Raw genomic sequence first — 17,518 nt, forward strand, 5'->3', positions numbered from 1 at the left:
GACCTTCTGTGTGCAAAGCAGCTGCTCTGCTCTGGCCCCATCACCTCAGGGGAATATAGTAGAGCAGTCAGCACTCACGGGTAGTCACTCATCCAAATGCAAACCAAGGTGAACCCTGCTCAGCGAAGGAGACAACTCATGTTTGCTACCGCAAGTCTGGTTCTCCACTTCATGGTGGACTTGGTCCACTCTATTTGCCAAGAGCGATAGCTTTAGCTTCCTGTCTCCTCGCTCAGTTGTGGTGCTCACTGGGTGGTCTTGGGGGATTGAGTCAAACCCTACTGCATGGAATTGTTGGTGGTTGTAAGGAGGTGGGAATGCTAAAATCACTTTGTACAAGCAGCCTGCAAAACGATTACTAATCATCTGCTTCAAGGCTCCGGCTCACAGTTCTCCACTCTAAGCTGCATTCAATACCCACTAAACTCAAAGGAAGGATTTGCATTGCATTTGGGAACTGATCCTCCAGCGACTGTGTGTGTGCGCGCGCATGCATGCATGCGCATTTCATTGCTCGGCCACTTTTCCCAGGCAAGGGTAAAGAACAAGCCAAAAGGAACGAGAAAAGAGCAGACGCAAGAGAAACGGACAGCCATCAGCTGTCTTGGACGGCTCTGCTCATCCGTTACCTCGTCCCGACTTTGGCACCCCCTCCGCACCTCCAGCCGTCTGCCGAGGCTGCCTGTATGACAGCGCCTCCCCAGAGATAACCGCACTAGAAACATTTTGTCTCGAAACCTTGAGTTGTACGAATGCCTCGCACAGCTGGGACAGGTCCATGGTTGCTATCGGAGCCTGATGAATGGCAGCAGCTGGGCTCGGAAGGGGGCAGGGAGGGAGACGCGCAGTTTTGCGTAAATGAAAGATTAGGAGGAAAATGGGCTCTTTTGAAAACTAAAAAATTAAGGGGAAAAGAAAACCGTAGCAGCACCCTTCTGGAGATAAGGGACAAGAGGGACCTTGAGTGCTTTTTGTTAATGGTCCACATACACACACCCCCACCGTGCGCAACTTGCTGCAAGAAACCAAAACTAAAAATAGGAGACTATGTTGCAGGTGTCGGCGAGCAGGCACTTAATTAGGGCTATTGATTCCTGGGTCAGCTGACCGCACGCTGTGACCTTGCTCGGGAAGAGCGGGCTCGGCCCACCTTGAAGCCTTGCAAGGCAGACACGCACCTGCCTGGGGAAACGAAGCCGTTAATCCAGGTTGGAGCATTTCAAGGAAAGAGCTCATTAACGTCCAGTATCAACCTGGCATTATTTGGGGGTTTGGTTTTCTTCATCGCAAAGGAGGGGAGGGGAAAGCAACAGGAGAACAAGAAAGCCCAGGTGGATGTTGGATGTTTGCATTCTGGCAAAAAAAAGGGGGGGGTGAGGGAGGGGAGGCTGTTTTTCACATCTTCTGCAGAAAAAGGAAATCAAACAATACACACACTCCAGAAGAACCAGCAACGTGGGTGGGTGGGAGCTTTGCGTAAAGGAAGTACCAGGTTCAAAGTCTGGCATCTTAGGCAGCGAGGCTGGGAAAGGCCTCTACCTCAGTGCTTGAATTATGGCAGGAAAGCTTTAAACAAAACCTTTCCCCTAGATTCTGTCCAGATATAGCCAGTTTGTGTCCCCGCGTAGACTTCTAAAGACAGTAGCTAATGGGCCACCAAAGCAGATGGCAGACCAGGCGTTCTCTGCCCCCAGTGAAATGTGAGCATTGATTCACCAGATACCACGCAGCGGCTAACAGCCAGAGTAGACAATTCTGGGCTCAACAGATTCTTGTCCAGAAGTAGGCGCCACGCTTTGCATGCAGAAGGCTTTAGGTGTAGAGCCTGGCATCTCCAGCTTCAAAAATCCCAGGCAGCAGCAGGGCTGGGAAAGACCCTCTTCTTGAAACCTTGGAGTGCTGCTAACAGTCCGAGAAGACAGTCCATGGCCAAGTGGAACTGATGCTTTACATGCAGGAGGTTTTAAGCTCCATGCCTGGCAGCGCCAGTTCAAAAGGTCACAAGAAGAGCTCTCTTCCCGCAGCCAGTCAGAGTAGAGAGTATTGGGCACGCAGTACAATGTGCCCGGATTCATTATATGTACATAAAGGAAGGGCAGAAAGGTATCCTGGCCTTATAGCTTGTTCTCACAGTTTCTAGGACACTGCCCTCTTGTGGGTTTGCACTGACGCAGTCACAATCATGAGTGTAAGAAACTGTTGCTTCTCTGTTTGCATTCTGACCAGAGCAGCTGGGAAGGGTGAATTCTCACCATTGGGTTTTCACCGCCGCTGCCTCTGGAGGAACAAAAGGCTGGAAACCAAACAAGAAGACACCCAACGCCTCCTCCAGTCACTCCACCGCTGTCAGCCGAAGCGCTGTGAGAACGGCATCTGCACTGTCAAGCTTTGGCAAAAGCTGACGTGCAAGAAACACTTTCGGGGATAGGAGGAGGAAAGTAATACTGCCAGCCACTTTTGTTCCCTTCACTCGGGGGCTCAGGGGTCTCTCTCCCAGCCACCCTCCTTGGAGAGAGATAAGATTAGGAAAGATTTCTGTAATTACTTTAGTTGACTGCACATGGAGGAGCATGAGACAAAGCACAACAGAGATAAGACCAAGAGGATTAATGCACTTCTGATAGGCAAACTGTGGGTTATCGAAGTAGCAAGAGACCTGGCAGATAATGGCTATTTTTATTCCCTTCTCTGCTGTCCTTTCCAAAGGAAAACCATCTGCCAAAGTTCTGCTCTTACGGCAGAAGCACCTTCTAAAGTGCTTGGCCAATTTGTCCTTCCCGCCTCAGGCACCAGAACCACCTTCATCTCTCATTCTCCTGTGTGTGCTTCACACATACCAATGCACAACACACGCACACTGCATGCAAAGGCCAGGAGCTTTGTTCACAAAAATGCAAAGAATGTTATTTGATTCCTGACATCCTGGGGAAAAGCCAGGGGAGGTGGAGGAAGAGACTTCAGAGCTGTTTCCATCTCCAGTGTGTGACTTGGAGACTGGACTAGAGGAGGGGAGGCAGGCAGTTAGGTAGCACCGTTGCTTCATATTGCAAAGGGCCAACTAAGCTGGCCAACGGCGGGAGCCAAGGTCTCCACGGCCATCGAAAAGCACCAGCCTCCCTTTCCTCATCAAAGATGGAAGCAGCTCAGCCAGCCAGGCATCCAAGATCCTGTCTCAAGAAGGTACTGAGGGGAAATGGTATGCTCACACCTTTCCTCAGCAATGTCCCCTAAATGTGCTAACAAAATGGGGCAGGTCAGCCCCACACGGAGGTGGGCCAATCTGGCGCAGCTCAGGGAAATCAGGTGCAGCACGAGGGCAGAGTGCTGAAATTCTCCACGATAACTTCAGTATTATTTCCAGGAACATGGGGCTAATGCTTGGCATGCGCACCAGAAACAAGGAAGGCCAGGATGCTAAAGATTGAATCTAATCTTCAGCTAATGTAGCCTTGCAGCAGAAGCAGTGGCAAATGGCGCGTTTCCTCCTTTTTGCTGCGGTGATGCCAATACTGAAGACCAGATGGCAGGAAGGGGTCCGGTGGCTTATGGCACCCCTTTCCAAAAATCTCCCGCTCAGTACTTAGATGGTCTCAAGTGCTATGAAATAAACTTGCTGGCCTGGCAATCCAGGAAAGAGGAAACCTCTGGAGGTGGGTGATTTAGAAAACTGGCATCCTGAAGATCATGGAAAGAGCTAGGAAAGCTGATGGCACTGAGGGAGACGATGGTCCTCAAAGTGGGTTGGACTGTGGCTGTTCTGAGCCTTCTGTGGCAGAGTGAACAGGTATCAGGTAACTAAGAATGCACCCCCTCCATACGGCACACTCCCTTCCTGATGCTTCAGAGGCAGATCAGCTGCTGCAAGTTGACAAGTCAGACCTTGGTCCATCTTCCCCAGTCTACTCTGACAGCAGTTTTTCAGGTTTCCAGATGAAGGATCTTCCCTAACCCTACATAGAGATGCTGCCAGGGTCTGAACCTGGAACATATTTATGCAAAACAGATGCTCTGCCACTGACCCATGGCCCTTCTTCACATATGAAGCTGTCATATGAAGACTTTGTCTTTAGAGTCAAAACTTTGCTCCATAAGCTCTGCTGTGTCTTCTCCGACTGGAAGAGCCCCAGACAAAAGACCTTTCTCCACACCTATGACTAAAAAATAGTTTTAATTGGACATGGGAGTGAACCTGTGACCATCTGCATGCAAAGCTTGTGCCCTGCCACTGAACTACAGCCCCTTCCCTTCAGCTCTACTGTCACAGTGCTACGCAGGAAGTTGCCTTATAACCAAGTCAGAGCACTGGTTCACCTAGCTGAGTAGACTTTGACTGGCAAGGGTTCTCCAGGATTTCAGTCAGGAGTCTTTCCCAGCCCTGTCTGGAAATAAAGATGCCAGGGAATGAATCTGGGACCTTCTGCATGCAAAGCAGATGCTCCTTCACTGAACTGAAGACCATCTCCATTCTATGGCTCTGGAGATGAACACAGGGAGTCAGACCACTCATCTATCTAGTCCAGGACTGTCTGCTCTGACTGGCACAAGCTCTCCTGGGCCTCCAAAAGAGAGAGAGAGGGGAGGGGGGCCCACATAGCAGCCAGGAGATCCACCCTTTCCTGGACCTCAGCTGGCTTCCCCCCACCCTCAAGCAGACCCACTGGGAGAGAGGCCCTGAGTAGCCAAGGAAACACTCCACCTCTATAGCTGGAGTTTAGCCTGGGCATGGCATTCTCTCTGTTCCTGGGGTCTCAGGGGCAATTGAGTGGGTTCCTGGGGTAGGACAGGAGCCCCACTCCTGTACTGAATCCCCAGGGCTCCTTTGAGGGACCAAATGAAGAAGAGGCAATAAGCTCTGGCTGCTCAGGGGCTTCCAGATCTAGGGGCCTTTCACCGGGAGCAGCAGTCTCTGTTGGGGTTTGCTCCTCCTCTTCCAATGGAGTCTTCTTCTGTGTTGGTGTTTAGGTGGGTCTTGACAGCTGCAGGTACATCCTGGATACTGTCAGCTGATTACAGAGGCCAATTCAATCCCACCACTCAAAAAATCTCCAAGCTGGCTCCCCAGTCTTAGCAAACAATCATTGGCCGAAGCTGCTGAACTGACTCGCCCTCAATGTCCCTGCTCCAGAACCTGACCACTGGCCTCTGCATCTTTGGACCCTGGTCTACCTGTAGGAGAACCAGACCTCCAGCTGGCCCTGAGCACACAGCTCGTCTCGGATCTTGGGTCCTCCACCTGGGTAGCGAAGGATTAGCATCTGTTGTTGATGATAATGATGCGTTAGCTGCTTGATGTAGGAAACTCCATAGCAGTGGCCACATGCAGCCACATGTAATTGCTATGTGGACTGTGGAGAGAGAGAAATGCCGGCTGGAATTTACTATCTTAAGTGGAAGTTAAATGGAGCAGACTACCGGGGGAAAAGAAAAAAAAGCACACGCTGGTAGGAAAGAGGGAATCTTTCATATCTGTAGCCGCAGGCTTGGAATTTGAGGCTGTGGGTTGGAAACTGGAGGGCTGAGCTCCAAATTAATCTCGGCTCCTCTCCCAAATAAAGGCAGAGATCCTCCCCTTCCACAGTCTGATGTGCCTACACCCAATCCAAGTGGACGTCAGAAGAAATGCCCTCACATGACATAACCTAGGTGAAAGTGTCTGTTAAGGGGTTTGGAATGCCTTTCTATTCTTCTATGGCATTTCCAATGCCGGGATTGCTTTTTAGTTACTTCCCTCTGTGCAAAGATAGGCCAACATTATTCCCATTTTACAGACAGTGAACTGGGACTGCAGGAAGCCATCACTGCTCAGTGGCAATTCGTAAGTCCTTTGGTCTGCAAGGGCTTAAGCCAGTGCTGCTCAAATTCGGCCCTCCTGCAGATACTGGCCTACAATTCCCATAATCCCTGGCTACTGGCCACTGTGCCTGGGGATTATGGGAGTTGTAGTTCAAAAATAGCTGGGTTGCCCAAGTAGAGCAGGCCTGCCTTAAGCCCAGGATCCCAAGTACACACAGAGAATATGTAAGGCAGAATACACACAAGAGAACACAAGCAATCCAATCTGTCCATCGTTCCAAGGTGCCCAATTTTTTTTCTCCTCCGCAATACAACTCTTTTTGGCTAAAGCACCAACACAGCTCCTATATGGAGCTCAACTTGGCATGTACTCTAACGTCTTTAAGGTGGAATCTGTGCAATCTAAGTTTCTGAGGAACATTTCTCAGGTACCCCGGTGTGTGTCCAGTGCTGTCCTTCATCTGGAAGCAGGACTGCTTAAAGTAGAGGCCAGAGCATGGATTCCTATCTTTGAATTCTGGCTGAAGCTGGTTTCCCACCCTGCCGGTCTAGCTCCACTTGCACTAAAGCAGGGCTGCTCAATTTGTAGTCCAAGATGTTGGGAGTTGTAGTCCAAAAACAGCTGGGCGGGGGCAAAGTTGAGCAGACCTGTACTAAAGGATATCTGTCACACCAGGTCCACCTGATAGGTTTGGCTCCACTTGTGCTAATGGATACCTACCACTCCAGGTGGCAAGGAGAGATGGAGGAAAGGCTGCATCATTAGGGTTTCTCCCCTTCTGCATTGATAACTCTGGGGTATGAAAATGCCAGGGCCAACCTCAGGCAAAGGATATATGATCTGGAGTGTCAAATTATTCCTATTGGTGTCCATTTGGGTAACCAAGCTCCGAGCTTCAACCCTGCTAGATTAGGGGTGTGCAATTCGGATTTTTGGTGATTCAGTTCGGGACCCGAACCAAATCACCCCTGTTCTGTTTTGTGCCCGAATATGGGCCACCCGAATCACCCTTGATTCAGTTCGGATTCAGATTTAATCCAAATCCGAATCAATTCGGGGGGGAAAGGGGCCCAGGGGCAATATATTGGGGTGGGGTGGTAGTGCCCAATGGGTGGAAGCTACCACCCCAATTTCAGGGGGATTGGGAAAAGGGCTGATTTTTGGGGAATTTTTGAAGTTTTAGTGACTTTGGGGCAGTTTGGGGGCATAGCATGGGATCTGGGCAAAAAGAGTAGGGTGGGGTGGTAGTGCCTAATGGGTGCAGGCTACCACCCCAATTTCAGGGGGATTGAGCAAAGGGCTGATTTTGGGGGAATTTCTGAAGTTTTCATGTCTTTGGGGCAGATTGGGGCAGAAAGTGGGGCCTGGGGCAGAATAGTGGGGTGGGGTGGTAGTGCCTAATGGGTGGAGGCTACCACCCCAATCTCAGGGGGATTGGACAAAGGGCTGATTTTTTGGGGAATTTTTGAAGTTTTTGTGTCTTTGGGGCAGTTTGGGGGCAGAAAGTGGATCTGCCCCAAAAGAGTGGGGTGGGGTGGTAGTGCCTATTGGGTGGAGGCTACCACCCCAATTTCAGGGGGATTGGGCAGAGGGCTGATTTTTTGGGGAATTTTTGAAGTTTTGGTGTCTTTGGGGCAGATTGGGGGCAGAAAGTGGATCTGCCCCAAAACAGTGGGGTGGGCTGGTAGATAGTGCCTAATGGGTGGAGGCTACCACCCATCCCCAATTTCACCTGTCCCCTCAGAAGTTTTTCTGAAGGGATGTTATTCCCTTATTTTCTGTGGTGTGAATTCTCATTCTATGATAATAGCAAATGAGTTTTTTTCAATTAAACAACTTTCATGACCCCACTTTCAATTTTTCACACTCTCATTTACTAAGAATATGATGAATGGATCAATCTAGCACACTGCACCTTATGAAGAAAAACCTCAGAAATCCACCAAAATTCAGCACTCTGCCCAATCACTCTGAAATTGGGGATGGGTGGTAGCCTCCACCCATTAGGCACTATCTACCAGCCCACCCCACTCTTTTGGGGCAGATCCACTTTCTGCCCCCAATCTGCCCCAAAGACACCAAAACTTCAAAAATTCCCAAAAATTCAGCCCTCTGCCCAATCCCCCTGAAATTGGGGTGGTAGCCTCCACCCATTAGGCACTACCACCCCCCCACTCTTTTGGGGCAGATCCACTTTCTGCCCCCAAACTGCCCCAAAGTCACTAAAACTTCAAAAATTCCCCAAAAATCAGCCCTTTGTCCAATCCCCCTGAGATTGGGGTGGTAGCCTCCACCCATTGGGCACTACCACCCCACCCCACTCTTATGCCCCGGGCCCCACTTTCTGTCCCAATCTGCCCCAAAGACACAAAAACTTCAGAAATTCCCCAAAAATCAGCCCTTTGCCCAATCCCCCTGAAATTGGGGTGGTAGCCTGCACCCATTAGGCACTACCACCCCACCCCACTCTTTTTGCCCAGATCCCATGCTATGCCCCCGAACTGCCCCAAAGTCACTAAAACTTCAAAAATTCCCAAAAAAATCAGTCATGAGCCGAATCACCCGAATTTTTCAGCCCCAAAATTTGGGTGATTTGGCCCGGCCCCGAAAAATATCAGGGGGCATCAGAGGTGATTCGGTTTGGCCCCGAATCACCCGGAATTGCTCGTTTCAGGCATAGATCGATCTGTGCCCGAAATTTTTTGCACATCCCTATGCTAGATATCTAAATTTGATAACGGTAACAAAATACTGCAGAGCTCTGACAAAGACACAATGCACTGCCTTGCAACCAGCAGTCCTGGAAGGGAGATACTGAAGAATCCCCTACAAAGAATGTACTTGTCTCTGCAAATTGGGAGATACTGAAACAACAGCTCATGTGCTCCTTTACTGTCAATTTTACTGAGATATACAGCGAAAACATATAACCCCTTTTATTAGCTGCCATCCAGGTTGTACAGTTTCTTTTTATCTTGATTATCTTGTAACTGACCAGAATGACCTGAGATCTTATAATGTGGCTAAGTTCTGTTTAATGGCCAGTAAAATCCGCCAGGAGTTCATTAAGAATCATGGTTAATTGAGCTTTATGCTTAACTGCTGTATCTACATAACCTGTAGTTTGTGTAGGTGTTTTTGTTTTGTTTTGTTTTTGGTTGAGCTTCTGTTTGTAAATTGTGCTGGTCTGTGATCATAATAAAGGAATTGATTGACAGGGTCCCTGAGCAAAGTATGCCTCTTTAGGGGTATGTCTGTCCACACAAATACTGCCCACAGGATCAGCGGGGTTTGTACATACCAACACCTTAGCTATATGTCACATAATCTTAAACTAAATATAAATATAATGCTTACGAGCACTACAGAGGCATTCTTAGTGCTGGTCTCTTGACAGGCAGAAAACCACAACATGAAAGAGTTCATAATTTTTGCCAAACAGGTTTTTTTTTAGGGGGGTGGGGTGTTATTTTTGTTTATTTATTTAAAATGGCAGGAGTCTAAAAAGCAGATAAATCAATTGGCCTCTGTTTGTTTGTTTTCAGAAACCTCAAGGCCAGCTTTGATCTAAGGAAGGAAATGTGCTTTGGGGAGTGGGGGGGGGGGTGCTGGAGAGGGAAAGTCAGTCCGGACTAATTGCTTGAGGTTAAGGCGAAGTGGGGAAGATGCAAATGGAGAGGACATTAGATAATATTTATGGAATCTACAGTGAGAGAGACGGGATGTTTCCAAGGCCCTGTTCTGCCTTTAGATCATATTCTCCAAACTGGGTGTGCGTGTGTGGGCTGGGGTGAAGGGGACGGTGAGGGGAGGTATAAAATCAAAGCAACACAACAAATGTGTATTTTTGGCAGGCAGCTGCCAAACACAGCTTCTTCCCTAAGAGACAGCTGACAACTGGAACAACTCCCAAACCAGAGCTTTCCAAGAAAGGTAGGTTTTCCGCTCTCCCTCCTCCCAAACAAACAAACAAAAAAGAAATGAGAAAATCATTTCAGGAGGGGAATGGGGCAAGAAGAAAGGAGCAAAATGCCAAACACATAACACACAACTCTGAGCCTCTGTTTCCCTGAAGTTCATGTAGATTGGGAAGAACACACTTCTGGTCTTACTTTCCAAAGGTCCTGGCAAAAGCCGTTTTGCAAAGTTGGCGGCGTCTGCTGGGAAATGGGGTGTGTGTGTCCTTATTCTGCTTCCTTTTTGAGGTAACATGTACGTAAATCTACTGGTTAGTTAAATCTTTGTTCTGTGCAACATCCTTGAGCCTCCGGATCATGCCCCCAGAAAAACAGAAAACATTCTATTTCTGACTATGTTTAAAACAAAAAACCAGGGTTAGTTTTAATGTCCAAACTGATCTACCTTTGTTTATTCTCACCAACCTTCTTGAATAAGCTTTGAGGTGGGTTTCAGATCTCAGCGCATTTCAAAGAAGTTGGTTAGAATAAGCCAAGATCAGCTGGTTTGGACATCACGACCAATCTTGGTTAGTTTTTAACCAAAGAAGTAGAATTCCTGAGTCAGATTTAAATGACTCAAAACAGATTTAACTCAAGATTTAACTGTGGTTCTGCAGGACATCTGACCCAGAGCAATGTTTAGGGACACTGTCACAGGTTGCCTCTAATGAAATTATTTTTCATACCTCAGCTATGTATTGCTACACTAAATCAGAGGTATAATCAACCCCTTTCATATAGAATTATATTCCTTCAATAATCCTTATGTTTGAGAAGCACAGCAAACTAGATAGCTCAACTGGATTAAATAAGTGCATATGAAAACCATCCTGTAGAACACAACCCTGATGTTTCAGGTGATAAGGCTACAAGTGAAAAGACCGCCATTGTCTAGGCCAGAGTTGAATAATAAAACTTAAGGAAAGAAGGGGTGGTTTTATTCTTAATATCCATGACAACACAACTATCAGTACTGCCATCCATGGCAAAATCCAGCAGACCTATCAGCCTCCTGAGAAGTGAAGTGGTCTTCTAAAAGTCATGAGACTTCAGCTGATCATGGAAGAGCTTCTCATTCCAAGGGCAATGCACCTTTTCAATCACTGAAGTTCTTGCTTCCTCTTCATCAGTCCTGGCTATGCTGCATCACCACTACTCACTACTGCCTGCTGATATCCTGCACGCCCTAGGAATCACTCTCCTTAGCTATCACAGCATTGCTCTGCTTTACAGATAGAATAGAGGCCATTCAAAATATGAGCATCGAGTGTGAGTGTACGCAATCATTGGACACTTCCAATCAGCCAGCGGTGGGAACAAACTGGAGGCTGACTTTCGATTTTCTCCACCATGACCTGTTTGTGAGCTTTACAGAAACTCTATTCTCCTAACCTAGGTAAAACTAAATGTGATATGCTGTGCAAGTTAATTAATTATTAATTATATTGTGGCTGGGGATTATGAGAGTTGTAGTACAAAAACAACTGGGGGGGGTACTAACTAATATTTTAATGCATGAGTTTTGTGGGATGTAATAATAAAGATACAGAGTGGCTGTATTTAAGAAGATACATTCAGGGGACAACTGGAACATGAAATAGCAGAACAAGAACTTGTAGCATAATTTGTCTATTAATCAAATAACATCAAAATCTAGAGATTACATATTTTATGCACATTACCAAGATACTTAGTCAGTAACTTTTCTCCTTTGCCACCTGGTATGTATAAAACCACTGACATACGGTAAATGTCCCTTTAAATGTGTGTGGAATGTTTGTCACTAGCTGCCCATGTCACTAGTGCTTTCACCCTGCATCTGAGGAAGTGGATTATAACCCATAAAAGCTCATTCATTAAAATATTAGCTAGTCGGAAAAGGTGCAGCCTTATTCTTTTTAAAAAAAAACATATTCAGGGTGAGTGAATACATGTTTGGGGAGGAGAAGCAAGGTTTGGGTGGCTTGCCCTGCCCTCTCATCTGCACACATACATTTGGATGCATGCATGGAGTCCATGCATATGCAACCACACACACACACAGAGGACTCTCTTCACACTCTTAGGGACCCAGGAAATGCAGTGCAAGCAGCAGCGAAGGTCCAAACAACCCACTCAAACAAGAGAGAGAATGCATCTCATTTCCCCCCTTTCACAGTTGTGGAAAACCCTTAAGGTCAGTCATTTACCAGGACCCACAGGACGAGATGCAAGCTGTATGCGTCAAGGGCCAATGGTATGGTGCAGTGCTTCCTTCTGATGTGTTTGAAAGAAGAATGGAAACAATGCACTCCTCTCTGGCAAGGCTGACCATCAGAGAGCCAGCAACCAAGAGCGCCTGAGCAATTTGCTAGAAGCCAACTCCTGGCACGCATGCAACCTTTTCTCCATTTACACTGGGCACCTGTTCAGAATAGCCTGATTCCCTGTGATAGTAATATATACACTTTTAAAAAGGAAACATTAAAAATTATTAAACAGCAAGCACGCTTTAGAGCCGCTGAGCCTTGTAAAGTCAAGTGTAAAAAAGTCATTTCCTTTTTTAAAAGATCCTGTTAACCTGCATAATTAAGGGGTGGTGGTGGGTGATGGGAGATGAGCGAACGGTTGGAGAGGCAAAGGGAAAATGTTACTTGGTTCTCAACGATGGCCGACTTGCCAGTTCACAGGTTTAACGGCTTTGTGGTTCCAGAAATAAAATAAAATTGCTCATTGCAAAACATGAATTATAATTATCAGAGGATGCTCCAACGCCCTCCTCCTGCTCTGCTCTTTTCCAGACATCTTTTCTATTCTAATGTTTTTCAGGTGGTCACCCACTGCACTGCCCCACCAGCCTCCTAAAACAGCACCAGCTATGTATGTCTCTTTCTCACATACACTGCCTCCACAAGCAAACTTAAGTGTGGCCCAGCCAAACCAAGTGTTTGTCCCCCTGGGCAGGGTTCATGCTCCTTGCAAATATCCAGCACCAAGCCCTCCATGCTTCCTGCTCAAGTAAGGACAGGAAGCACGGCTTCTTGCTGTGGTCCTTATTCTGATGTCTTTTGAGAAGTTCTGAGGAAATGGCATCAGTGGTAGAACACTGCTATCAAGATCGCACTACGGCAACCGAGCAAAAGACCAGGATGGTGGTGGGGGAAATGGTGTGAAAAACATCTCCCCTCCAAAAGTGCCAGGCTCACGCTGCACACGTTATTTAAAAAAAACCTTTCCCAAACGTTCAGCTTGGCTCGACTTCAAAATCTTCCAACAGTGGTGCTGTTGGGATGCTCCAGGGAGACCACAATGGCACTGCTGGGATGGGATGCTTTAACAACCCCATATGCAGAAAGGAACATATCCAAGGGCATTTCCCTCCAAAGAGTGCGCACAGGCAGGGCATTGCATTGTTCTTCGAAATGCAAGCAGGCAGAAGTACAGTCAGAACTGGCCCTTGGTCACACATCAAACATATTTTGCTTTGCCCAGAACCTTAGCAAATAATGCAACGGTTGCTCATCTTTAGCCTCTCAGTGCTGCTACCAGACAAACATTGAATTGCTATGAACAAGACAAGTGTTTGGGATACCGACAGATGTTTGCTCCCCTTCCCTCCCACTGCACCCTGTCCCTCTCCTTCCTTACTTGTACAGTCCATCAGGTTCCAGACATTTGAAAATGACCGAGTAGAGGCTGGTGTCTGGGGCATCCCCGTGGCTCCTGCCAGCAGCCACACAGGCTGTTCCCAGGCCAGAGAGTAAGTCGTCAGCAAAGCTCAAGGATTCTCCTGCAGAGCAAAGGAGAGAAGCAACAGAAACATTAATTTCTTATTTCAGCTTGTTCAGAAATGGCACAGATCACACACACGGCGCAGAGAAGCATGCCTGGCTTCTCACTTGACACTAGAACCAATGCAACTGACAGGAAGTAGATTTGAGACAGAAAGAAGAAAAGAAAATTTCTCCCTACATGTAATTCCTGCATGGGATGGAATGCCACAAGGTGTGATGATGGCCAATGGCTCAGGAGGCTTCAGAAGGAGATTAGACAAACCTGTAGGTGAAGAAAGGTCTATCGAAGGCTATCAGCCATGTTGGTGAAACGATACCTCCATATTCAGAGTCAGTGAGCCTCGGAGTAACAGACACTGAATGGGGGCTACTGTCTTTGTGCCCTGCTAGTGGACCTCCCAGAGATATCTCATTGGCTACTTTGGAAAAAAGGATGCTGGACTAGGTAGACATTTGGTCTGTTGCAGCATCATTTGTCTTATGTTCTCACGAAAGAGAAGGACAAACTCATGGACTATCCACAGTCCGTAACGATAGTACATAATATGCAAGGGAAGGCTGGACCTTTCTGCCTTGCTTGGGGGCATCATGGAGACATCCAGTTGGATCTTTGCTGTGATCTAGCTGGGCTCTTTTTACATGCCTGTCTGTTATCACCTTTGATTTTCACCCTCCTCTTCAGGGAGCCCGGGGTGGCTTCAATTATTTCCTTGATATTTTTTTTCACAAATAGATACAAGAGTGCAAGTGAGTGGATATGAAATCCTCCCACATCCATGAGACAACAGTCCATTTGGATGCACCACAATTGCAAGCTGCTTCAGGAGCCAACCTTGGCTGAAAAGCGAGGTATAAATATAACCCACTCTTTCAACATTTCCGAGCTTCAAAAGCAGTGGGGTGTTTTTAGAAGAGCTGTTGGAAGTGGAGCAGAGGCGGCAGCTTGTGTGCCAAACCTCCAAGCTGCTTTGGAAGAATTCAGAAACAACTCTCCTGCACATAGGGGACAGCGCACATCTGGATCCCAGCCAGTGTCCTTTGGGCTTCACATAAAAATTGGCCAGTTTAAGTTTATTTTATTTTAGTTAGATTTATATGTCGCCCTACTCCCATAGGACTCAGGGCGGCTTACAAGCAAACGTACACAACAACACAATTTCATAAAAATATAGCTTACATAGCTTCATAAACCATAACCCCATACAATACTCATTCCACATGACATAATAACCATGGATTACAAGATCACTCTGCGACCAGCTATCTCAGCGACCGAACACACGGCGGAACATTTCAGTCTTACATGCCTTATGATAGACCAACAGATCATGCAGAGCTCTGATATTATCCGGGAGACCGTTCCATAGAGTTGGGGCCACCACTGAGAAGGCTCTGGCTCTCGTTGATTGCAATTTAATATCCCTGCAAGATATTATTATTAGATATGCTAAGAGGCATCTACTGAAGGCCTGCTCAACTTCAGCCCTCCTGTAGATGTTGGCCCACAACTCCCATAATCCCTGGCTATTGGCCACTGTGGCTGGGGATTGTGGGAGCTGTAGTCCAACAACAGCTGGAGGGGCCAAGGTTGAGAGGGCCTGATCTACTGTGTGTCAGGCCTTGGCTCTCTCACCCATCCACCTTTCTTCACTTTTCTTTAGTCCTTGGTGTACCAAATGTGCAAACTAACCCACTAATGTCATCAACCAACAATCCAGAAACCCACAAGTTGATTATCCAAGTGGCAGTGGCAGCAAGCCCTCCAAAAATAGCATCCTTTCCTAAAGTGAGCTTTTGCTGGTCACCGATCAAACTAAAGATTGATCGATTGATTGGTGCAAGTGGGTAACAAATATCTCCCCGCTGGCAAAGAAAAAAGAGAAACCGGGGAAAAATTCATTCTTGCCCTACAGCAACCAATAGAATACCTCTTGCAGTCCTCAAATGGAAAGCCTGTCCGAGTTGTTTCCATTGCACTCCTGCTTACTGTAGCACAGTTCGTAAAGGTAGGACTGGGCCAGCATTTGAGAGATGCCAGAGGTTGGGGGGAGAGGGGGGATTGGGAGGTTTGTCTGTCTGGAGCCACAGTTTGTGCTTGGTGTGTGAGCAATGCAAGCAGGAGGAAGAGGGCTGTTAGAGAGAAGAGCAACAAGGCAATGGTCGGCTTCATGCCTGCATATGTAGGGTTCTAGGTTCAACTAAACAGGTCCTCCAGTAGAAGGCTGGACAAGATATATGACTAAGAGCTTACAAAGCCACAGTTAGGCCAATGAAGCAGGCCTGTCTATTCTTGGCTCCAGAAAAAGGAAATTGCATACGATCACAGGCATCCATAGCTTATGGATGAAACAGGAGATGGAATCTCAGGAGATGGCACCTACTAGCCACTTGTGCCACCTTTAGAGCTTGCTTCATCTAAGAAATCTTGGCCTACATACAGGATGGGATTCCCAGCGCCATACAGTATCCGTTTTTACCAGGACAGCCCTGTTCCTTTGACTCTTGGTAAATCATTGTCCCTGTTCTTACCATTTGGGAACACTTTGTTAAAATGTTGTTAGTGAGAGCTGCTAGTGTCATCATTCTTGGAAGTTCAGTCTCTAGCAGTGGAATTCTACGGAGATTGATTTGGAAGCAAGACTACATCCAAATCAGCTTTGCTCCCCGCATGGATGTTTACTAGAAGTGGGGAGTTTAATGGAAGTCAGGCGTTTCAGACACAGAGCTCCTGCATTATGTGGAGTACTGTGACCCTCGGCAGTCTTGGTTGATGTTCTATAGCATGGGAACCAAATAATCAAAAAGCTTATGGTGGGCAGATCTGAGGAGAGCCTTTCTCCACTATACATGCATGTGCACACACGCAGAGAGAGGCACTTCCCCTCTCCAATCTTCACTCTCTGCTGGGAAACAGGGAGGACAAAAAGGGTGCAAAGAACACACACACACCATGTGCGACAGGGGTGTGCAGACTTTCAAGGGCCAGGTGTTTCCTGAACAAAGGAAAAATCAGGCAGAAGCAAAATGGAAATTATCCTTACTCTGAATTCATCTTTCTTTCCACCACATCTCTCCACTGGAACCTTTATAGAGGTTATAACCGGGCGTGGGGGTGGGGGGCATAAACCCTAACAGTGCCCCCTTTCCTCCCGGGGTCTTCCATTTATGCCCGCTTGGGCCTCTGACAATTCTATCCTGTTTCCCTTTCCTTGAAAATGGATAGGGAATTGGGAGCCGCTGTGCAGGAATGTGCCTGTTCTCCATTATGGCTCCATTGGGGCTGAAACACGATCGGGCCTACGCCAGACCTTCCGAAATATTTATTTATCCATACAGGCTTTTTCTTCTTGTTTTCATTACGTTCAGCAGGAGAAAGGGGGGGGAGGAGAAGCTAATCTTTCTTCTGCTCTGAGTTTTGAAACCAAGCAAACGAAATAAAACAGTGTTTGGAAAATAAGGGAAAAAATTAATTTCTCCTCTCCCTCCTTCTCTGTTTGCGAGTCCCAGACTGAGTTGAGGTCACAGCAAGAGATGCCCGCAACAGTAAATTAAAAACAGGTTCACACAGAGAGAGAAGGAAAATAATCATCAGAAGAAAGTGGCTGTATCTGGCCTGAGTGACACACAGGAGCGGGAGTCTTCCTCCTTCCATGTTTTCTTTCTAGGAAAGTGAGTTGTTTAACTGCTGTGGATAATTGGTTTTTTTGGTGACCCAAGCAGCTTCCTGTGCCTCTCTCATGCCACTTATACTTTTCCACTGCACCAGGCAGGGATTCTCAACCATGGGTCCAGTCTTCTCTCTTATTCCCCCCCCCCCATCTCTGTGCAGAATGAGTTTTGTTCTGGGCGGCAGCATCAAGGCAATGTTTGCACATGTGCATTCAGAGTGGGGCCTTCTGGATTCAGCTTGAGCAGGATCCAAAATTAACTGAGCAGATGTTTAGAAACTTGGGTGCGCACATACACACACACCTTAGAGGGAACAATGATTG

At 47.2% G+C, this 17,518-nt stretch overlaps 1 protein-coding gene across 10 annotated transcripts in view; it reads right to left on the reverse strand.

The window, feature by feature from the left end:
* The window catches only part of ASTN2 (astrotactin 2), a 582,654-nt gene that overhangs the window by 42,953 nt on the left and 522,183 nt on the right, over nucleotides 1–17,518 (reverse strand). For all 10 annotated transcript variants that reach the window (XR_008312700.1, XR_008312701.1, XM_053281796.1 and 7 more), the window contains one exon: nucleotides 13,381–13,522. Coding sequence is in view for 8 of the 10 variants with exons in the window: in XM_053281796.1 (XP_053137771.1) it covers nucleotides 13,381–13,522 (142 nt within the window). In the remaining 2 variants the exon portion in view is untranslated. The remainder of the gene's footprint in view (nucleotides 1–13,380; nucleotides 13,523–17,518) is intronic.

This window comes from Hemicordylus capensis, chromosome 17 (assembly GCF_027244095.1).
Source record: "Hemicordylus capensis ecotype Gifberg chromosome 17, rHemCap1.1.pri, whole genome shotgun sequence".
Classification (NCBI taxonomy): domain Eukaryota; kingdom Metazoa; phylum Chordata; class Lepidosauria; order Squamata; family Cordylidae; genus Hemicordylus; species Hemicordylus capensis.